General features: G+C 41.8%; 1 protein-coding gene across 48 annotated transcripts in view; it reads right to left on the reverse strand.

Moving 5' to 3' along the window:
- Window positions 1-25948, reverse strand: part of RIMS2 (regulating synaptic membrane exocytosis 2) — a 558076-nt gene that overhangs the window by 196770 nt on the left and 335358 nt on the right. For 36 of the 48 annotated variants that reach the window (XM_083186888.1, XM_083186889.1, XM_083186886.1 and 33 more), the window contains 5 exons: window positions 24319-24365; window positions 23127-23239; window positions 14754-14801; window positions 4026-4156; window positions 1386-1557 (listed from right to left, as the gene is read on the reverse strand). In XM_083186888.1, coding sequence (XP_083043014.1) covers window positions 1386-1557; window positions 4026-4156; window positions 14754-14801; window positions 23127-23239; window positions 24319-24365 — 511 coding nt within the window. The remainder of the gene's footprint in view (window positions 1-1385; window positions 1558-4025; window positions 4157-14753; window positions 14802-23126; window positions 23240-24318; window positions 24366-25948) is intronic. The other 12 variants (XM_083186894.1, XM_083186897.1, XM_083186914.1 and 9 more) reach the window with 1 other exon arrangement.

Consider the following 25948-nt stretch of genomic DNA (forward strand, 5'->3'; position numbering starts at 1 on the left):
TTTGCTTTACAAGTGTCGATACAATACCACCACCCATAAGACCGACCATTTTGCTGCTTCAGAATAGCCACCTCCCAGTCACCACCCAGAACACCTCCATCTCTTATACCGTGCATCCCAATGGTAACTGCCCCTACACATGTACCGTACAAGGGGCAATCACTCCGCTCTGTAATCATTGGCATTAAGCATCACCTATTCAGGCGCCCTGCATCGTATCTTGGGAATATTTCCAAATACAAATACAGATTTACTGAAAGAGAAACATACTGTAATTCCCGCACGTCTGGTTATTAGTACACAACTATGGTATCTTTGTGTGGCAGCCTCCGGTGAATTTCTGGTCTCCATCGGAGGCTGCCGTTTCCTAGATAGGGAGAAGAGATCGCTCGCTATGATGGAGATATAGGAGGGGTTATTTCTCCAGTTGAAGAACAGGGTATCTGGTTGATAGATCTACGTTGTCTAGATAGACAGTCAATAGGTCATTACCAAAAGGTTGACTGTCTACATAGGCACTGTGGGGTAAATTTACTAAGATGGGAGTTCTATGGAAGATGGGATGTTTCCCATAGCAACCAGATTCTATCTATTATCGTCTTCTTAAAGATTCTAAATAAATAAGAAGTAGAATCTGATTGGTTGGCTCTGGGGAACATCCCATCTTCAAAAGAAAGTCAAATTTAGCGTAGTGGATCTTTAAATCCGGAACCGATCTCTGTTTAGGAACAGGACAGATTCAGAAAGCATTGAGAGATATTGATTAATGTAAATATATGTCTTAAATGACATATACCTTCATATCATATGTATTTAATGACAGGCTTGTACTGAAATAGCAGTTGTTTTACCAGCTCGTCTGCCGATAACATACATAATTTATATAGAATGAACCCATCCCACCCACACAAACATAATATCTCCTTCCCATAGATTATCTGCTGACGCTCTTTCTCTAGACCGCTGGTGGTTTTTAATGCAGCAGTATGCATGGGGGGTTATACGGAAGGAGTGCTCTCTGGTGGAATATAGCAATTACAAACTCAAACTCCAGCAGCCCTTTAATTAACGCTACAAATAGCTATTTCCAAGCATGTTTACTACCAAGGTTGAGCTCGATTTTCTTTGTTAAATGTTCCAGGTGATCTCCTGAAAGACTCATTTACTTTAAGGGTGGTCTGGCTAGGGTTAGAACAGCTTTATTAAGTTGTTCTAATAAATGCGCAGAACAGTCATCGCAGCAACATTGGCTATGAGATACTGCAAATTCTAATTACAGGCGTTCCACATTTAGCTATGTGCGTTCCGTATTTTATATAAATGTGTTTTTCTAGAGCACCCCAGGCTGTTACCCAGCACTCGCACGCTATACCCTGACATAGTACCTCTCCTAAGAATTCACTTTCTTCCTCTCGAACTCTGGCCTGATCCCAAAGTGTAATCTCCAACATTCGTTCTCTAAACTCTCTCCGAGGAACCGGAGAGTAGATGAAGGTCTGGTTCCATTTGGGTTCCAACGTCTTCTTCACCGTCTTTGTTCTTCTTTTGTTCTTATCACTGTAAAGAAATATAAAATTAACGGTCAGATGTGTTTTATGTGCGTATCGTTAACGTTTATCGTGTGTACGCACCTATGGTTTATGTTGTGTATCAGGAGCTAAAAATGCACATTTAGTAACAGATGATTATTTTTATATCTATTGACTTCAGTAACGGTTTGATTTAGCCCTTGAAACACAACATCGATTAAAATTGACCTTTAGAAATAAAAATGGAGCCGTGTACATTGTTAGCGTTGGCTCGCCGTTCGCCAGGACTGGGACGCGCAAGCTTCTCACGCGGGCGCATCCATTGGTGTAAATGGGCCACGCACACGCGCGCCTCATTCACAACGTAACGCACTGAATGGAGCGCACTGAGCCGCACCGACGAGAGTGGATCCATCTGTAAATTGACGTGTACAAGCTGTGTTTAAAAATGACAGAAGCTGACTGGCAAAGTACTATGGGGTAATTCAGACCTGATCCCGTGGCCAAGAATGTGCAGGGCTACCTATCAGGTAGACAATCCCCCCCCCCCCCCCCCCCCCCCGTTACAGTGAAATCTCGCCTTGTGAATTAATGTGCACGCTGTGTGAAGACTTCGTAGCCCAGCGAACATGTTCTAAACCCTTCATTATAAGCTCCCCATTGAACGATTTTACTGGGCACTGGAGGCCCAGATACTTGCTCAGCGGCTGCAATGAAAGCAAGCACATCTGCCCTGTTGCTGAGGTCACTCCCTCCAAAACACTTAGGCACGCCTGGATTTTTCCCTACACTGCCAGCTTTTTTTGGGAGGGCTCCGCCTCCCAATCGGCACACAGAGAAAGCCGCTGGACATGCAGCGGATCCGGCGTCTCTCTCTCTGTGTGGCGCTGAGGTCCAGGAGAGAGAGGGGGGGATCACACGCCACTATTCCCCTCTCCTGCAAGCCGGGAGAGGCAGCGCAACGCATGTGCGTGCCAGGCATGTGCAAGCGCGCGACAAAGGTTGCGCGCGTGCACAAATGCCAGGGCCGATTCGGCAGCCCAGTCCGTCGCTGACTAAATGTATCCTGATGAGGCACTCGGACATGGACAACATAAATTTACTGAGCTGTACAGCACCCAGGCAGCCATTCAAAAGTAGTAGGACTTCATTGCTGGCCGATACGCGTGCGTGCTATCAGGTCTGAATCAGCACCTTTACCTTTCTCCACTTTATCTCCCTCCAAGACTTAGTACAACTGCCCCTAAATTTTGTTATTTGACCATATGACAGCAAAAAAAAAAGGTTTGCAAAAAATATGAATGTCTTTAACGGACATCTCCAGTTACTCTGATTTCAAAGCAGGATCTTATTGGCTATCAACTATCAACAACTGTCATGTGATTTGGGATAGCCAATAAGATCCTGCTTTGAAATCAGAGTAAATCAGAGTAAATCAGAGCCTGCACATCTCTAGTTTCCGTTAGTAAGGGGTCCTGTGTAGATAGGCGATATAAGGCGGTTTGACCTCTACGACTTCTAGGAGTACTATAGTGTTCACAAACCTCCCCCTTCTCCATCTTCTCTACCATGTCTTTATTACACCAAGAGACCTATTCATATCCTACACATTTCATTACAAATATATCGACATTTTATTTATTAGGAGATAGGAATCTTTGCATTCGCAGGGCCTGCCTGAGAATCCTCTAATGAAACAAGTGTAAATTTGTATTGGTTATCTGCAATTAAAAATACCTTAACGACCTTCAATGAGAGATATGAAACTAATTAAAAGTTAGCTGGTATTTCAGAATATCCCTTTCATTAGTCGAATGTTAATGAAATGCGATCTCCAAGCAACAAAACCAATAAACGTAACGTTCTGAGTCGTCCTCAGTGAGTTTACTTATTTATGCAAATCTGCAGCAGCCAATCACACATTTAGGGCTGGCACAAGCCAATCCTGCGTTCTGGGCTGACAGCTGATGTCACAGAGTGGGAGGAGAAAATCGGACGCAGTGTAAAGCAGAGTTGCCTCTGTATCCTGCAGGGCAGAGAGGGAAGCCTCAGATTGTCGAGGGAGCCCTACATAAAAGGGGGTGCTGCCCAGTCAGCCTAACTTGGAATAGGTGGATCAAATCTAAAGTACCTGCAGATTAACTGTTTTGGGTTACAGCACCCTTGCATTTTGTAACTGGTTGGGATGCATCAAGCCTTGGTGAGAAATCACGTAGAGCAGTTGCCCAGAGCAACCAATCATAGACAATGCTAGATAAAGGACAGAATCACTTAATTTGTGCAATCGTTACATAAAAGGGCTTATTTCTCCATATCATGTGAAATCATTATAATAGGTGTTCAATCAGCGAACATTCTAAAATAAAACAATTGTCGACAACTCATCGGTCGCACCAAGTCGTTGTACACACCTGGAGGTGAAACTGATGCACATCTAAAACAATACATTGATTCGGCCGATCACAAGACACACGTTCCACACTACCAATGACGTACCTTCGATCAGGAAGAAAATAAATTTTAACATAAGGATTTCTCGGTCTTCCATCCTCTCTTGATGGCAGGTCCTTCGCTCCTAATATAGTGACAATCAACTGATGTCCAACTTTGTCATACCAGAGTTTTATCTGTAGAGCAGAAGTAACAGATGTTTTGTAAAGTTCCATTGGTGACAGTTACACAATACCGGTCATGTGGCGCAGAAATGACGGTAACGATGATCTGAGCCAGCTACCTAGTGTAGTCTTGGACTTTTCTTATACAATAAAATGAATCCATTGAAAACCACCAATGGCTCCTTAGTAGGATTAAGTTAAAAGCAAAATAGGAACTAATTTAGCATCATGACAGTATGTTTTCATGGGATGTATCTGTGGATTTGGAAGTAAAATAAAGTTACGCCCTATGATTTTATAACAGATTTATAATAGTCTTGGAATGAAAGGCCACGAGATCGGACCACTAGGGGGCAAGTTGCGTTGCCCCTGCTGGGGTCCCCTTGCAGCTGCAACTCGCCCCCTAAGAGGATGGAACCCGATATATTGGGTGGCATTTAAATAGGTTCTTTAATCTTTATTTATTTTGGAGTTTTTGGAAAGTGTTGGAGAATCTGTTTTGGGATCTATAAGTTTAATAAAATCAATATTTATCAAACTATTACTCTCAAGTAGGAAGAACAACCTAGGACATGTACCGTCAAAGTGATTTCGATGTTCCTAAATAACTAGCGCCACGAGCATTCTCTCATACTATATGGGTCATGACAGACAAAATGCATATTTTATATGAAATCAGAAGTCATGACTGCAGAAGATCTGCGTGCGTTCGGATTATATTCAGCTGTGATAGAACACTGATTGTATAGTCACAGGACTGAGCTGGTGTATTTGTACCCAGCAGCCCCTGCCTGGACATCGCTGGCAATTATGTAATGACAGATTACTGAGCTGCACTGATGAGCAGCATTACCAAAGACTGGGCAGAGAAGTGCATGAGATAAACCGGCCCAGGGAGAACAGCACATCTACATTGTCGTGCTCACAATCCCTGTACAGGTGTATGGCTTTCTGGAACATAGTCTGGAACATCGACATTGTCGTGCTCACAGTCCCTGTACAGGTGTACGGCTTTCTGGAACATAGTCTGGAACATCGACATTGTCGTGCTCACAGTCCCTGTACAGGTGTACGGCTTTCTGGAACATAGTCTGGAACACTACATTGTTGTGCTCACAGTCCCTGTACAGGTGTATGGCTTTCTGGAGCATAGTCTGGAACATCTACATTGTTGTGCTCACAGACCCTGTACAGGTGTACGGCTTTCTGGAACATAGTCTGGAACATCTACATTGTCATGCTCACACTCCCTGTACAGGAGTATGGCTTTCTGGAACATAGTCTGGAACACTACATTGTTGTGCTCACAGTCCCTGTACAGGTGTATGGCTTTCTGGAGCATAGTCTGGAACATCTACATTGTTGTGCTCACAGACCCTGTACAGGTGTATGGCTTTCTGGAACATAGTCTGGAACATCTACATTGTCGTGCTCACAGTCCCTGTACAGGTGTACGGCTTTCTGGAACATAGTCTGGAACATCGACATTGTCGTGCTCACAGTCCCTGTACAGGTGTACGGCTTTCTGGAACATAGTCTGGAACATCTACATTGTCGTGCTCACAGACCCTGTACAGGTGTATGGCTTTCTGGAACATAGTCTGAAACATCTACATTGTCGTGCTCACAGACCCTGTACAGGTGTATGGCTTTCTGGAACATAGTCTAGAACATCTACATTGTCGTGCTCACAGACCCTGTACAGGTGTATGGCTTTCTGGAACATAGTCTGGAACATCTACATTGTCGTGCTCACAGTCCCTGTACAGGTGTACGGCTTTCTGGAACATAGTCTGGAACATCTACATTGTTGTGCTCACAGTCCCTGTACAGGTGTATGGCTTTCTGGAACATAGTCTGGAACATCTACATTGTTGTGCTCACAGACCCTGTACAGGTGTATGGCTTTCTGGAACATAGTCTGAAACATCTACATTGTCGTGCTCACAGTCCCTGTACAGGTGTATGGCTTTCTGGAACATAGTCTGGAACATAGACTGGAACATCTACATTGTTGTGCTCACAGACCCTGTACAGGTGTATGGCTTTCTGGAGCATTGTCTGGAACATCTACATTGTTGTGCTCACAGTCCCTGTACAGGTGTACGGCTTTCTAGAACATAGTCTGGAACATCTACATTGTTGTGCTCACAGACCCTGTACAGGTGTATGGCTTTCTGGAGCATAGTCTGGAACATCAACATTGTGGTGCTCACAGACCCTGTGTACAGGTGTATGGCTTTCTGGAGCATAGTCTGGAACATCTACATTGTTGTGCTCACAGACCCTGTACAGGTGTATGGCTTTCTGGAGCATAGTCTGGAACATCAACATTGTGGTGCTCACAGACCCTGTGTACAGGTGTATGGCTTTCTGGAGCATAGTCTGGAACATCTACATTGTTGTGCTCACAGACCCTGTACAGGTGTATGGCTTTCTGGAGCATAGTCTGGAACATCAACATTGTGGTGCTCACAGACCCTGTACAGGTGTATGGCTTTCTGGAGCATAGTCTGGAACATCTACATTGTGGTGCTCACAGACCCTGTACAGGTGTATGGCTTTCTGGAGCATAGTCTGGAACATATACATTGTTGTGCTCACAGACCCTGTACAGGTGTATGGCTTTCTGGAGCATAGTCTGGAACATCAACATTGTGGTGCTCACAGACCCTGTAAAGGTGTACGGCTTTCTGGAACATAGTCTGGAACTCGATAAACTGTTTTGTTTTCACTTGTGTTGTGCGCAGGAAAGTAAAATATGTTGTGAACCTTATATAGCCAGAGGCAGAAAGACAATGGGGGTCATTCTGATTGACTCGCAAATCTGCGAATTTCACAGCTTTGTAAGCCAACTAAACGCCGCCTGCTGGAACGCCCGCCGCTCACTCGCTGACGTTACCTGCAGGCATGTGAATGGATGTATAGCATAAACATCCATCCGCAGACTTGCGTGCAGGGCCGAAATCATTCGATGGTTGCCGAAAAATAATTCAATCGTTAGCGACCATCGAACGATATTTCCTATGTGCGGGCGCATACGAGCAGATGTGTAAGCATACACATCGGCTCACATGGAAGAGCGGGGATTCGGGGGGGGGGGGGGTGCTTTTGGCAGGGTGGCATTTACCTGCTTGCTAGGCTGTGAATATATAAAGTAATGTACAGTGTTAGCGAAAAAATAGATACAAACTTGAGAGGGCTCCGAATGAGACAGAATGTAAACTATTATGTGCAGGTTATTATCGTACATTTATAGCGCCACCTTTTGGCAAATGTATGAAATAAGCATTTTTATTCAACAAATGACTAGCGCATCATTCAAATGATCTAGTTCACATTCTGTCTCATTCAGAGCAGTAGAACGCACTTCAGAGCCCTCTTTTTTCCCGCTGACCCTGTACTTCTGCTTTCAGTATGGAAAGAGCGTGGTACAGACGGAGGTGGCGATTCTATTAAACAGTAAAAGATATAGGGGCCCATCTATCAATGATCGCCTGGGCGGAATATTACCGCCCGGGATCACATGGTAAAATGCAATCCTAATGTATCATCCCCCGCTCACAGGGACAGGGCTCCAAAAGGAGCCCGTCCCTGCGATGCACTCAGCTGGAAGCCAGGGGGCATGATAAATGGGCCCCTACAGGGAGATATCTATTAGGCCCAATAAGGCACTAGTGCTATTTAACAAGGGTGTTGACCCCACAGATGTTGCGCATAAAAGCAGTCCACAAACAGAAAAAGCCAGACTCATCTAGCCCTTTAATTAGACTAAGTGAACCAGAGCTGTTGGACTTAATCCTCTGCTAATCCCCTACTGTATTGTTCTATGTTTTGTATTGCAGCTGAGAACAATAGGCCTTGGTGAGCCATGGCTATCCAGAGAAGGTTAGCTGAAGAAGGCTCCATCTGTAGGTGTTGATGGAGGCTAAAAAAAAGGGATAAGGTCCTTTTGGCATTGTTTCCTTGCATGTATGTTTTTAATATATTCATGCAAATTTAAAAGTTTATACCTGCTGTGAAGGCTTTGGCATGGAGGCAGTGGGTAACAGGGAGGAGGCAGTAAGGGAAAGAGGGTGATGGGGAGGCAGAGGATGGCAGGAAGAGGCAAAGGGGGACTTGGGATAGGCAGTGGGTGGCAGGGAGAGGAAGACAGTGACAGTGGGAAAGATGGTTTCTGGTAGGAAGATGTAGAGGTTGACAAGAGAGAGACAGTGGGTGAAGGGGGATGGTGGAGAGAGGGTTGCAGTAATGGCCGATGCAAGGAGCACCAGACTGGTATTTTGTACATGCAGGGTCTTGCTATCACTATACTTCTACTGTGTCCGTGTGCCGTGATGACTTCCTTATGTTGTTTCTAAGTGTTTCTACCGGTACAGAACACTCTATGGTCATACACAGTACTGAGCGCTTTCGCTAATTACAAGTTAGGAAACAAGAAGAAGGGGAAAAAAATAAGTAAAATAGCCAAATCTCAAGCAGCAATGTGCATTAGTTACTAATTAAAGTTGAAATCTGTACAATTAGATAATAACGAGTGGGAAGATACAAGATATTGTGTTAATTACATTTTGTGGAATCTTCAGATTTTTTTTCAGCATTGGGAGATAATTGAGCACCCGCCTGCGAGAATGGTAATTATGACTGTAGTCGCCTGATCTGTCCAAAAATAAACAGCGCAGAACATTTCGGCCAGAAGGGCAGACTTTAAAGGGATGTTAGTATCTATAGTGTGTGTAGTTTATACTTAAACATGGATTTAAAGAAGACACAGTTATCATGTATATATATATATATATGTATGTAATGCAGGCATTCCCAACCACAGTCCTCAAGGCACACCAACAGTGCAGGTTTTAGTGATACCCAGGCTTCAGCACAGATGGTTTAATCAGAATCCCTCAGAACCTAATTAAGTCACCTGTGCTCAAGCCTGGATATCTACAAAACCTGCACTGTCGGTGTGCCTTGAGGACTGTGGTTGGGAATGCCTGATGTAATGTATATATTTGCATACCCTCCAACATGACCCATTGCATTCGGTACACAATGCTCTCTTCCTGGACTTCCCTGGTAATGTATGATTGTCATCACCTGTGTTGAAACACCCTTCTCGTCCATTTCCTAGCTCCCCACAGGTGCTGGCAATCATACATTGCCAGGGAAGTCCAGGAGCAGAGCATTGTGTACCGAATGCAATGGGTCATGTTGGAGGGTACAGGTATGTATTTGTATACGTAGAATTTGCAGGTTATGCAAAGATTAATCTCATCAAGCAATTTGGCCAATTTTGCAACCAAACTGGCCAGCGGATCTCATCAAACCAATGGTTGGCTGATGAAAACCAGAAAATTCAATTTTCCCATGAATATGAGCTTTGTGCGAGTGATCATTGGATGAACGCACAAACTAGGATATTTATAAGCACTATATGCGAGTTTTCACAGTATTACTGTATGCTTTTCCCTGTGTTTCACTACTTTGAAGATTGTCCCTGCAGATTGCTGTATTCACCAAGCAGTGAGCACAGTGAATTCCAAAAAGAACCTAGAACAATCCCTTAGGAACAAATGCACTTTAGTGGCACGAATATGCAAAGGGCATCTGAGTTGAAGGACTCGCTGTGTCGTTTTACATTTGGGGAAAGGCATTCTAGTGAACTTAATTCTTATTTCCACATACGTCACCGGGTGTGATTCCCTAACCCACCTGTACCACAGATCTGCCCAACCAGATCCACTGACTGGTTGACAACAATAATACCGATCTGCCTGGAAATGAAACAGGTTAGAAATGTCCGAATCCCAGTACTTGAGAATCGAGGAATCAGGATTTAATGTTTAATATTCCTGATTCCATGCACAGAAATGCGCAAATCCTGACCAACGGGGCTGAGTTAGCCTGAATCGGCCATTTTGTTTTCTACCTTGTACAGGTATATACATTTTCAGTGTTTCTTCTGTTTTCTCCACCGTGTGGCACTGCAGAGCACTGTGGCAACTTACAACTTACTACAATACAAGTCACAATATTAATGCTGACTGGTCACCATGATGTGAATTTTTATAGGCTTTTAGGGAGAATCCTCATGTAGTCTAGGGTCTAATAAAAATATAGTTAGAAGGCGAGTGCATGGGTGGTGGGGGAATTAAATACAGATCAGCACCTGTCAAATCCTGCCAATGAACAACGACTGGAATTGAGACACTGCAGAGTCACTCTGATTTAATACAGACATATTATGTTGTTATCATTAAAAAGGAGATTTATAACATTTGCCATACCTTAAAGAGTTAAACGGGGCGACGTATTAAAATAATGAATTTGTTATACACACCATGTATATTTTATAAATAACTTTTTGCTCGTTTCAAAAAAAAAAAAAAAGTTTCTTGCACAAAAAACTCAAATTTACTGTACACGGTTCATGCACACAGTCAGGCGGGTGAGAAAACGGGGTCTGATAAAGGCATGCAGTGCAGATTCTTAGCATTGGACTACACATACTGTAGGGGATATAGCAAAAACGAAAAAGGTTTTCCACAACAAAATGAAATAAGCTTATGAATGTGACAGGGTAAGACACTTTAAAAAAAAAAAAAAAACATCAGAATCGTTCAATAAACATTATACATTTGATCTCAAATATTTCAAAATAAAAGTAAATCTTTGAAAAGAATTGCATTACTTTCATACCTACCATTTTTTCTGCTCAAATATTTGAAATTTCCTGAGTCATAAACCATTACCTATTAGTCAGTTCAGTAGAATGTACACTATACCTTATTGATACTATACAATCTTATTTTAGACCATTGTTAGATATTACGGCTCATGTATCAATGAGTCATTAAAAAAAAACGCTGTGAAAGATAAAACTTGTTGCGTGTGATAAAAGATGCTTAAGCCCATTAGCCGTCTTGTGTTCAGCTGTGCACCGTTGTGAAAGATCAAACTTGTTGCGTGTGATAAATGGCGCTTCAGCCCATCAGCCGTCTTATGTTCAGCGCCTGACATGTGTTTACAAAAAATGACAGTTGGGAGCTGAGTGGCTAGAGCGGCATTGATTATATGCAACAAGTTTTATCATTCACAACTCATTAAGAAATGGGCAGCATTGATTTTCCTTACCCAACCGCCCGCTAGCCACGATACACTCTCTACAGACGGGGTGGCTAAACCTGTCCTCAAGATCTATCAACAGTTTATGTGTTTTGGGCATCCTGTAGATCTATAGTAGGAATGAATGCAGCAGGTTTGAAAATGTGACAGTTAGTAATGACTACAGATGTGCACCAGCTAGGTGACCTGGAAAATGTGACAGTTAGTAATGACTACAGCTGTGCACCAGCTAGGTGACCTTGGAAATGTGATAGTTACAGTAGGATCGACTACAGCTGTGCACCAGCTAGGTGACCTGAGAATGTGACAGTTAGTAATGGCTACAGCTGTGCACCAGCTAGGTGACCTGAGAATGTGCCAGTTAGTAACGACTACAGCTGTGCACCAGCTAGGTTACTTGAGCATGTGACAGTTACTGTAGTAATGACTACAGCTGTCACCAGCTAGGTGACCTGAGAAATGTGACAGTTAGTAATGACTACAGCTGTGCACCAGCTAGGGGACCTGGGAAATGTGACACTTAGTAATGGCTACAGCTGTGCAGCAGCTAGGTGACCTGGGAAATCTGACAGTTAGTAATGACTACAGCTGTGCACCAGCTAGGTGACCTGAGAATGTGACAGTCAGTAATGGCTACAGCTGTGCAGCAGCTAGGTGACCTGGGAAATGTGACAGTAACAACTACAGCTGTGCATCAGCTTGGTGACCTGGGAAATGTGACAGTTAGTAAAAACTACAGCTGTGCACCCGATAGATGACCTGAGAAATGTGACAGTTAGTAATGACTATAGCTGTGCACCAGCTAGGTGACCTGGGAAATGTGACAGTTAGTAATGACTACAGCTCTGCACCAGCTAGGTGACCTGGGAAATGTGACAGTTAGTAATGACTACAGCTGTGCACCAGTTAGGTTAGTGGACCGTTGGTAAATCTCGAGGATCGGTTTGGCCACCCCTACTTAAAGTTGCAATGTACATTATATTCAAAATGTATCGACCGCTTGGCAATAAAATGATGTATATTAGAACAGATCTTGGAAAGGAACAATAGCTTGAAAAGGAAACTTTCTGGCTTGATACATTTGTTGTAACAATATTTGCATTTTACCTCCTGTACTTATAGTATAAAATAATACTGTGATATAGACACACAATAAATCTGTACAAACCACATAACAATGACAATGAGAGAGCATGCAGTGGAATGGGTATAAACTACATAATAACAATATTTTCTAGTGAAGAGAGGCAATCACCTTGTACTTTATACATCTATAATCTACAGTATATAGTGCCAAAATATAGATTTGTTTTGCAATACCATTTTTTTAGATAACTGAATAGAACGTTCCCACCCATTTAAATATAAATATATATATAAATTTCTATCTGTATAAGGTACAAATACATTGCCAATCTTTTACTAAAGGAGCTGGTATATATTGGAAAATGCAATAAGAAGCATGTTGTGATCGTAGGTAGATAATTAAAGCTTTAAAGAGACTGTGGCTAATTGTCGTTAACACACAAAAATAAAATTGGACACAACTGGATTTATGAGCGATGCAAACGGTGTTGACCGTGTGAGACGGGGCATGCAAGACGTGATATTGGAAGGTAATACACATGGTCTATTTACTTGTATTCCTATAGGATTTATATACTGTAGGACGTTTGCTGGGAAGTTACCGCTGGGATCAAACGGTTATGGCCGTACGATATAGTGTGTGTGCGATGAAGACCAATCTCTATCAGCCCGAGAGAGATTGGTCTTCATCGCACACACACTAGATCGTGCCATAACCGTTTGATCCCAGCGGTAACTTCCCAGCAAACTTCCCGGTAAGCAACTTCCCGGTCGTTCGCTGCTTACCGAACGGTGTAACTCAACAAAGCTGTTTGTTGCTGGGGTCTGCACATGTACAAATATGTCCTGGCGCAGACCCCAAAATCGGAACGGGGCGGAATTCGCCCTGGTCCTACTGACCTTGAATTAGGCTCTTAATTAGGTCACGTGCTTAAGTACGGATATCCTTAAGACCCGGGCTGCCAGTATGCCTTGAGGACCGAGATAGGTTACAACAGTCAGGGCCGCCAATAGGGGGTTGCTGTGGGTACAGCTGTCCTGGGTTTTGGCCTCTGGAAGGGCCCGGGCAGCTCATTTTGCCCACCGGAACCCCCTGACTGTGCTCAGTGCGCTGAACAAAGCGGGTCCGCAGCGCAGGCTTATTCAACGCAGGACGCCAGAGGCCAATTAAAATGCTGCACCAATCAGATGGGCTGCCGGTACGTGAGCTCCGATTGGCTCACCAGCTGGTGCTGCATTTTAATTGGCCGCCGGCATCCTGAGTTGAAGAAGCCTCCGGGTTGCAGTTCAGCGGAAGAGGAGATGGGGGAGCAGGTGCCGGGTTACGATAAGTCAAGTGAGGAGGAGGGGGGGGCATCTGGACTGGAAATGAGTCCCGAGCCTCAAAATTCCTGATGGCAGCCCTGTATACAGTTGTCATGGAGCACTGTCCTAAATGACCTCTACAGTGAAGACCGTATAAAGTGTGTAATGTAGAAGAGGCTGTTATATCTTAGATTGAAGTGTTCAGACAATATGGTGTAGCTGGCATTGTAACGAGGAGCTACAAACTAATAATATACTAATGAGCAGGGGTTAAAGTGAGGGGGAACTGAGTTCCACCTCCACCACAGCCCTGAACAATAATTCCAACAGAAAAACCTGTCCCATCAGCTTCTTCTGCTGGCACGGCGAACATAATGTAAAGTTAAGATGAACAACTGTGGAATTATGTGTATAAGGGGAATTACTGTGTGACTTAATATGAATCAAGGGAACTACATGCAGTGTAATGTGTATACGATTGTGCTACCATGTATGGTGGATACATTATTCCTTTATGGGTGGTAGGGCACAATTCCCTAGCACTGTTCTCGGCTCTGCCTAATGGGGGGGGGGTTTCGGTGTTAGGGGAGCGGAGTTCCACCACCTCTCCAGGACCACTTTAAGCCCTGCTAATGAGCACTGTGCAGGGGTAAAACATTATTCGCCAACTACTGGTTGAATATTAAATACTATTTATCATTAGAAGGCACGTCATAATAAAACTCAAAAAGGAGTTTAAGTCAAATGTTGAAGGAACTAGTTAAATGATATGATTATTAATGATATAACCATTGGCTGGGTGGGTGTCCGGGGACCCGAACGAGGGGCGGTTTCCCTAACCCTGGAATAAGTGTTTGGGGAGCCACAGAATACAGGGAGGGTCGTCTCTTTAAAGTTTTCCTATTTGTTGTTATTGCCATGCATTATTTTATGGGGTTGTTCAAGAGTACGCACAGTGCTAGCAACACGCTTCAAAAGAATAGGGGAAAACGAACCAAATGTGCAGTTTTCCTCCAATGCATTTTCCAAACTAAAAAAAAAAAAAAAAAAAATGAACACACAGCTTTAGTTTGTGTCAGGCAGAAGAAGCCTTTACCTGGACCCTAGGAACAAAAGGCGCTGTTCTTCTATTAAGGCTTTGGCTCTGATAAGCAAAATCAAACGAAAAGGAAAAAAAAAAAAAAAGCAATAAAACAAAAACCAAAAAAAGACAACAAGCTGAAATTAAAAAATAATTTAAAATAAAACACAAGTATTGAAATCAACATCAACATAGTACACACCAAAAGCACAAATGTATAGCTTGTTACAAATGTTGGAACATATACAATATATGGTGAAAGGGTATGGATCATTAGGTCACCAAAATGTTGGTCGACAACATAAGGTCGACATGCATTTAGGTCAACATGAGTCTAGGTCGACAGGGTCATTAGGTAGACACTTAAAAGGTCGACATGGGGATTTTAACATTTTTTTTGTCCCAAATGTTGACACAGTGGACATGGACACTGAAACGTAGAACCGCGCACCCTCACATGGCTGGCTGCGTTCACCATGCTTTGGGCACAATGCCTCGCTGCGCTTGGCACACTATTTTATTCTCCCACCACGCCCTAGTGGATGGTAGGGCATGAAATACCGCCTGTCGGCACATCGGCTCAAATAAATTGTGAAAAACCACATGTTGACCTTTTGACTGACGACTTAACCCATGTCGAACCTAATGACCCTGTCGCCTAAATGACTGTTGACCAACATGCTGGTGATCTAATGACCGTATCCCATGGTGAAAGCACAATAAATATCAAGTGCTATAACTAGTACATACTGCACTAGTGATCACCTGTCACAGTATCAGTACTATGCACTACCGGTTATACTATTACACCCTAATTATCACCTGATATCACTACATACTGCACTAGTGATCACCTGTCACAGTATCAGTACTATTAATTATCACCTGATATCACTAAATACTGCACTAGTGATCACCTGTCACAGTATCAGTACTATGCACTACCGGTTATACTATTACACCCTAATTATCACCTGATATCACTACATACTGCACTAGTGATAACCTGTCACAGTATCAGTACTATGCACTACCGGTTATACAATTACACCCTAATTATCACCTGATATCACTAAATACTGCACTAGTGATCACCTGTCACAGTATCAGTACTATGCACTACCGGTTATACTATTACACCCTAATTATCACCTGATATCACTACATACTGCACTAGTGATCACCTGTCACAGTATCAGTACTATGCACTACCGGTTATACTATTACACCCTAATTATCACCTGATATCACTACATACTGCACTAGTGATCACCTGTCACAGTATCAGTACTAAGCACTACCGGTTATACTATTACACCCTAATTATCACCTGATATCACTACATACTGCACTAGTGATCACCTGTCACAGTATCAGTACTATGCACTACCAGTTATACTATTACACCCTAATAATCACCTGATATCACTACATACTGCACTAGTGATCACCTGTCACAGTATCAGTACTATGCACTACCAGTTATACTATTACACCCTAATTATCACCTGATATCACTACATACTGCACTAGTGATCACCTGTCACAGTATCAGTACTATGCACTACCGGTTATACTATTACACCCTAATTATCACCTGATATCACTACATACTGCACTAGTGATCACCTGTCACAGTATCAGTACTATGCACTACCAGTTATACTATTACACCCTAATAATCACCTGATATCACTACATACTGCACTAGTGATCACCTGTCACAGTATCAGTACTATGCACTACCGGTTATACTATTACACCCTAATTATCACCTGATATCACTACATACTGCACTAGTGATCACCTGTCACAGTATCAGTACTATGCACTACCGGTTATACTATTACACCCTAATAATCACCTGATATCACTACATACTGCACTAGTGATTACCTGTCACAGTATCAGTACTATGCACTACCGGTTATACTATTACACCCTAATTATCACCTGATATCACTACATACTGCACTAGTGATCACCTGTCACAGTATCAGTACTATGCACTACCAGTTATACTATTACACCCTAATAATCACCTGATATCACTACATACTGCACTAGTGATCACCTGTCACAGTATCAGTACTATGCACTACCGGTTATACTATTACACCCTAATTATCACCTGATATCACTACATACTGCACTAGTGATCACCTGTCACAGTATCAGTACTATGCACTACCGGTTATACTATTACACCCTAATTATCACCTGATATCACTACATACTGCACTAGTGATCACCTGTCACAGTATCAGTACTATGCACTACCGGTTATACTATTACACCCTAATTATCACCTGATATCACTACATACTGCACTAGTGATGACCTGTCACAGTATCAGTACTATGCACTACCGGTTATACTATTACACCCTAATTATCACCTGATATCACTACATACTGCACTAGTGATCACCTGTCACAGTATCAGTACTATGCACTACCGGTTATACTATTACACCCTAATTATCACCACATACTGCACTAGTGATAACCTGTCACAGTATCAGTACTATGCACTACCGGTTATACTATTACACCCTAATTATCACCTGATATCACTACATACTGCACTAGTGATCACCTGTCACAGTATCAGTACTATGCACTACCGGTTATACTATTACACCCTAATTATCACCTGATATCACTACATACTGCACTAGTGATCACCTGTCACAGTATCAGTACTATGCACTACCGGTTATACTAATACACCCTAATTATCACCTGATATCACTACATACTGCACTAGTGATCACCTGTCACAGTATCAGTACTATGCACTACCGGTTATACTATTACACCCTAATTATCACCTGATATCACTACATACTGCACTAGTGATCACCTGTCACAGTATCAGTACTATGCACTACCGGTTATACTATTACACCCTAATTATCACCTGATATCACTACATACTGCACTGGTGATAACTTGTCACAGTATCAGTACTATGCACTACTGGTTATACTATTACACCCTAATTATCACCTGATATCACTACATACTGCACTGGTGATCACCTGTCACAGTATCAGTACTATGCACTACCGGTTATACTATTACACCCTAATTTTCACCTGATATCACTACATACTGCACTAGTGATCACCTGTCACAGTATCAGTACTATGCAATACCGGTTATACTATTACACCCTAATTATAACCTGATATCACTACATACTGCACTAGTGATCACCTGTCACAGTATCAGTACTATGCACTACCGGTTATACTATTACACCCTAATTATCACCTGATATCACTACATACTGCACTAGTGATCACCTGTCACAGTATCAGTACTATGCACTACCGGCTATACTATTACACCCTAATTATCACCTGATATCACTACATACTGCACTAGTGATCACCTGTCACAGTATCAGTACTAAGCACTACCGGTTATACTATTACACCCTAATTATCACCTGATATCACTACATACTGCACTAGTGATCACCTGTCACAGTATCAGTACTATGCACTACCAGTTATACTATTACACCCTAATAATCACCTGATATCACTACATACTGCACTAGTGATCACCTGTCACAGTATCAGTACTATGCACTACCAGTTATACTATTACACCCTAATTATCACCTGATATCACTACATACTGCACTAGTGATCACCTGTCACAGTATCAGTACTATGCACTACCGGTTATACTATTACACCCTAATTATCACCTGATATCACTACATACTGCACTAGTGATCACCTGCCACAGTATCAGTACTATGCACTACCAGTTATACTATTACACCCTAATAATCACCTGATATCACTACATACTGCACTAGTGATTACCTGTCACAGTATCAGTACTATGCACTACCAGTTATACTATTACACCCTAATTATCACCTGATATCACTACATACTGCACTAGTGATCACCTGTCACAGTATCAGTACTATGCACTACCGGTTATACTATTACACCCTAATAATCACCTGATATCACTACATACTGCACTAGTGATCACCTGTCACAGTATCAGTACTATGCACTACCGGTTATACTATTACACCCTAATTATCACCTGATATCACTACATACTGCACTAGTGATCACCTGTCACAGTATCAGTACTATGCACTACCGGTTATACTATTACACCCTAATTATCACCTGATATCACTACATACTGCACTAGTGATCACCTGTCACAGTATCAGTACTATGCACTACCGGTTATACTATTACACCCTAATTATCACCTGATATCACTACATACTGCACTAGTGATGACCTGTCACAGTATCAGTACTATGCACTACCGGTTATACTATTACACCCTAATTATCACCTGATATCACTACATACTGCACTAGTGATCACCTGTCACAGTATCAGTACTATGCACTACCGGTTATACTATTACACCCTAATTATCACCACATACTGCACTAGTGATAACCTGTCACAGTATCAGTACTATGCACTACCGGTTATACTATTACACCCTAATTATCACCTGATATCACTACATACTGCACTAGTGATCACCTGTCACAGTATCAGTACTATGCACTACCGGTTATACTATTACACCCTAATTATCACCTGATATCACTACATACTGCACTAGTGATCACCTGTCACAGTATCAGTACTATGCACTACCGGTTATACTAATACACCCTAATTATCACCTGATATCACTACATACTGCACTAGTGATCACCTGTCACAGTATCAGTACTATGCACTACCGGTTATACTATTACACCCTAATTATCACCTGATATCACTACATACTGCACTAGTGATCACCTGTCACAGTATCAGTACTATGCACTACCGGTTATACTATTACACCCTAATTATCACCTGATATCACTACATACTGCACTGGTGATAACTTGTCACAGTATCAGTACTATGCACTACTGGTTATACTATTACACCCTAATTATCACCTGATATCACTACATACTGCACTGGTGATCACCTGTCACAGTATCAGTACTATGCACTACCGGTTATACTATTACACCCTAATTTTCACCTGATATCACTACATACTGCACTAGTGATCACCTGTCACAGTATCAGTACTATGCACTACCGGTTATACTATTACACCCTAATTATCACCTGATATCACTACATACTGCACTAGTGATCACCTGTCACAGTATCAGTACTATGCACTACCGGCTATACTATTACACCCTAATTATCACCTGATATCACTACATACAGTACTGCACTAGTGATAACCTGTCACAGTATCAGTACTATGCACTACCGGTTATACTATTACACCCTAATTATCACCTGATATCACTACATACTGCACTAGTGATCACCTGTCACAGTATCAGTACTATGCACTACCGGTTATACTATTACACCCTAATTATCACCTGATATCACTACATACTGCACTAGTGATCACCTGTTACAGTATCAGTACTATGCACTACCGGTTATACTATTACACCCTAATTATCACCTGATATCACTACATACTGCACTAGTGATAACCTGTCACAGTATCAGTACTATGCACTACCGGTTATACTATTACACCCTAATTATCACCTGATATCACTACATACTGCACTAATGATCACCTGTCACAGTATCAGTACTATGCACTACCGGTTATACTATTACACCCTAATTATCACCTGATATCACTACATACTGCACTAGTGATCACCTGTCACAGTATCAGTACTATGCACTACCGGTTATACTATTACACCCTAATTATCACCTGATATCACTACATACTGCACTAGTGATAACCTGTCACAGTATCAGTACTATGCACTACCGGTTATACTATTACACCCTAATTATCACCCGATATCACTACAAACTGCACTAGTGATAACCTGTCACAGTATCAGTACTATGCACTACCAGTTATACTATTACACCCTAATTATCACCTGATATTACTACATACTGCACTAGTAATCACCTGTTACCGTTACTGCTTACAGTATTACCTGTTATCACTATTACACACTACTTAACACCTGATATCACTACATATTGCACTACTAATCACCTGTTCTCGCTACTACACACTGCTTACAGTATTACCTTTTATCACTATTACACACTACTTATCACCTGTTATCACTATTACACACTACTTATCACCTGATATCACTACATTTTGCGCTACTAATCACCTGTTCTTGCTAATATTCACTACTTACAGTATTACCTGTCATCACAATTACAAAGCACTTATCACCTGATATCACTACAAATCACCTGTTACCACTACTACACATTACTAATCACCTGTTATCACTATTACACACTACTTATCACTTGTTATCACTACTACATACTACAATCACGTTATAACTATGACACACTACTTATCTGCTATCACTACTACATAACATTTGTTATCAATATTACACACTATCTATCAGCTAATACACAGTGACACTACTATATCTATGTACTACATACTGTACTACTTATCCCCTTTATCACTAATACACACTACTTTTGACTATTATATACTACTTATCACGTGCTATCACTACTACAAGCTATTAATCACCTATTATCACTAATACACACTATTAATCACCTGTTATCACTAATACACACTACTTTTCACCTCTTTTCACTATTAGACACTACTTATCATCTGCTATCACTACTACACACTATTAATCATCTATTATCACTAATACACACTATTAATCACCTGGTATCACTAATACACACTATTAATCACCTGTTATCACTAATATACACTATTAATCACCTATTATCACTAATGCACACTACTAATCACCTATTATCACTACTACACACTATTAATCACCTATTAACACTAATACACACTATTAATCACCTATTATCACTGATACACGCTATACATCACCTGTTATCACTACTACACACTATTAATCACCTATAATCACTAATATACACTATTAATCACCTATTATCACTAATACACACTATTAATCACCTATTATCACTAATACACACTATTAATCACCTGGTATCACTAATACACACTATTAATCACGTTATCATTAATACACACTATTTATCACTTATTATCACTAATACACACTACTAATCACCTATTATCACTAATACACACTATTAATCATCTATTATCACTAATACACACTATTAATCACCTGCTATCACTTATACACACTATTAATCACTTATCACTACTACACACTATTAATCACCTGTTATCACTAATACACACTAGTAATCACCTGTTATTGCTATTATACACTACTTTGTTTTCACCTGCTATCGCTACTGTAATTCCCACTACACACTATGCTTCATGATGTCGCTACTACACACTACTCATCAACTGTGCAAACAATTTTTGCCATTTCAGCATTAATCTAAAGATTTTAATTTAAATTTGAATTTGTATTTGTTAGCGGGCTTTTTAATTTTTTTTTAGAAATTAAAAAAAAAAGGAGTAAAGGAAATGAGGACTGATTAAGAAATTCCTCCCCTCCCCTCTGGTAAAATTCTCTTTAACTAGCATTACATTCAGGTGCAAATATGGACAATAGCTCAACAATGATTTATTACACAGTATACCCATAGCAGCTGGCATAAGTCTAACAGTTGGATTTTCCCCAGGATGGCAACAAAATTCATGTGGATCGGTGAGGTTTCCGACCGTCTGAACATTTCCCGACAGTCGGAGATTCAATAGCTTTTGTCGCATTGTGCCAATATTCTCAACTGTTGGAAATATTGGCACGCATTGAATACCCCCTTAGGAAGATGAACAGGAGATTGATTCCTTACAAAGGACTGGCCGAGGCTCCCATATGATCTTGTAACATCCTCTAACTCGCTGTACAATTCATCTGAGGCCTACCGTAATCAGAGTGGTAGGATGGAAGCCTAAATGTTCTGGTTAGATAGTGTAAATGATTAAACTATGTGGCTTGTGTATTACAGAAACAGATCTCTTGGACAGTGTGATAACACGTAAATCTGTAAATGATCAGATTTACAACAGTAGTAAGTAATGTATGTACTAAAGAGTAACTTGCACCCTACAAATTTATTTCAAGAACACAATGGCAGGGTGACGCGTAACAGTCAGTGGGTTCTAGGCTTGGTCTGTACCAGGTTTCTTCATATTAACTTATAATCTTTGCACACAGTGACCATCTCATAATGATTTCACACAAGATACTAGTCATGTGAGTGGTGAGTGTGCACTAACATTCTCATGGACAGCTATACTGTGAGAAGTAGAGTCCGGACTGCGCTAGTGTTTACCGCACGTAGGAGACTGTGATCTTAGCAGGCAAGACGGCAATGCGGAACACAAGAGACTGCAATAAGGAAACTAGAGTTGTACGTACTGAAAGTTGTCCAGACAGAAACTGGGGAACATCACGTAACATTCCAGGACTCATAGGGGATGTAACAGATATGGAGGGGCGATCCATTTTCTGTGATTCAAATGAACTAGAACCTTTTAACGACAAAAAAAAAATGAATACATTTTGAGAGCAGTTAAAAAAATAAACTACAGTTAATGAAACCAGGGGCTACATGTAATAGCTAAGGACAGGCATGTCCAAACTGTGGCCCTCCAGCTGTTATGAAACTACACATCCCAGCATGCCTTGACATAGTTTTAGCATTCCTTAATATGCAAAACTGTGGCAAGGCATGATGGGACTTGTAGTTTCACAACAGCTGGAGGGCCATAGTTTGGACATGCCTGGCTTAGGAGTTTCGGAGATGCAGGACCTTTGGAACTTGAATGCTATACCATAAATCCCCATAAATCATATACTGATATTTTTCAATTCAAAACACTATCACAAATTAACATTATGTGCCAGGGAATTGGGCGGGCAGCCGACATCCGGTTATGTCAGCTGTCCGCCCCCCACAAGTGCGCCACGAATACATTAGCATGCGTACGCCCAGCGTTTTCATGGCAACGCCCATGAAACGCAGGGCGTTCACATATGCTAATGAGCCTGCCCAGCACCCCGCGCCCCTCTCCTTCCTCCAGCTCGAAAGGCAGGGAGCGTGCACTCGGCGAACAAATTGACGTTGAGTTCGCATGTACGCAGCGTATACACATGCGCAGAAATGCTGCTGCGCATAACATCGGTCTGCAAAATTTCCGCAAAAATTGCAAATTCACGCAAGAGCGAGTCAACCAGAATAAGGGCCATAATGCGATGTGCCGTACATCAAGCCCCATATATACGAAATGTCTAATAACCACTTAAATTCAATGTACAATTAAGTTTTTAAGCAATGCTGCAATTCAAGTAGAACATTAGATTTTGTGTTTTAGCAACATAACTTTCATAAGTTACAAACCTCTCCCATGGAAGGCGGCCATTTTGTGGCCTAAACATTCATGTGAATGTAGCCGGCATTCGTCTCATAAATATTGGTTTGGTCCACAAAATGGCTGCTTCCCCCATCGTCGTAGCTGAAATGTGCACTTTAAGACTTAAACAAGCCAACTGTTCACTTATAGCCGAAGATAAACCATAGCGCAACAATAATATACACCATAGGACTTACTGGAATCCTGTGGGGCATGTGTGCTATCAGGTATCCTAGGTATATCTCTGAAATGAGAAGTTACAGACAACACAATTCATATTGTCATGATCAAACATCATCGTACAAGACCTCCCAATAACATAACTGGTAAAAGAAGATCGATTTCAATAGAGAAATAAGATAACGACAAGTTACCACAGAATCGCATACAGTAGAACAGAATCATGTATAGAATTAGTTTTGTCCCCCAGGTTTCCCTCACACACAACAAGACATTCACCGGAGAGGCGTTCATAGAGGAATGGGGATTCCAGGCTGTGGTAATAAATTATCTATTTGACAGCGTTAATAATCACAGTGGGTTTCATGTTTATCTTGCAATTTAACATAACATACCAGAGTTTGTAAAACTGAAAGGCACGCATTATGTTAAGCTATTAATTAAAATTAAAATAACAAATAATACATTACTATATGCATAGACAACAATTAATTTAATACGTGAAACATCTTTAAATATCGGTGAAGGGAATGGCTCGTCCAATCACAAGTCTTATGGAGCCCACACATGGTAAGATGTTTTAAACCATATTTTTAAAATATCTGGGTGGGTTTGATGACGATGCGATGCGGGTGCCTAACTGTTGTTCATCAAGGCTACTGATCCCTTTAGCGGGTGGAAAGATGAATAACCCAGCATGCAGGATCATGGCCACATCGTTCCGTGTGGGGGGAAGATGAACAATGTGGCCATGTCCCGGCACCGGCATCTCCCGTTCCACCCCAGGAGATTCAAATGAATAGGGCATCTGCTGATTGGCTCAGAGAGCTCTCTCAGCCAATCAGCTACTGCCCCTATTCAAATTCAAACCCTATTATCATTTACTCAATTGGTCTGTGTGTGGCCATGATCAGGGGTGTTCTGGATTTCAAGGAAAATTGGATAGATATTGTATTGGATCCGATATCTATCCGTGTGTGGGCACCTTAAAGCTGTCCATAAACCAACAGATTTAATGTCTAATCTGGCATGACCGTTTTTTTGTGTCAGTTTTACAGTATCTCAAAGCAAAAGGTCAACTGTCATTTGCGCCCACAAGTTACCAGATTTTGTTTCAACCAGCCAGATTGGACAATACATCTTAAGGTGTATAGCCGGCTTCAGTACTTTGTAGGTTATGATTGGTCTGAAGTTGAACACACACACACATGCACACTCATATACAAATATAATCAAAAGAGAGTGTGGCAATTCGGTTATTATTGGTGATGGGACACATCACGCATTGTGTTTCCTAATACCCCATTCATACCGCAAATGCCGGGGTCGCACCCAGAATTAGGACACAGGTCCATTCCAGGAGCGGCCCGTCATTTATTGCTGGGTCTTGGCGGAGGGCCGGGGCAGGGCAGAGGGACGTTGCGTCATCGAGGAGCGGGGGTGGAGGCAGCCCTTGTAGATGACACCGCTGCCTGCTCGATACTTCAAACGGGACATGGGTCGCTTACCTGTTCACACCGCACCACACCCTGGGAGCAACCCTGGTAACTACCAGGGTTGAAATTCCAGGGCATTGCTCCTGGGATTTTGGCCCGGGACCCATTCACACCAGCACTGCACCCGTGTCGTTGCTGGGGCCAACCCGGG

This window comes from Crinia signifera, chromosome 5, assembly GCF_055691185.1.
Source record: "Crinia signifera chromosome 5, ASM5569118v1, whole genome shotgun sequence".
Lineage (NCBI taxonomy): Eukaryota > Metazoa > Chordata > Amphibia > Anura > Myobatrachidae > Crinia > Crinia signifera.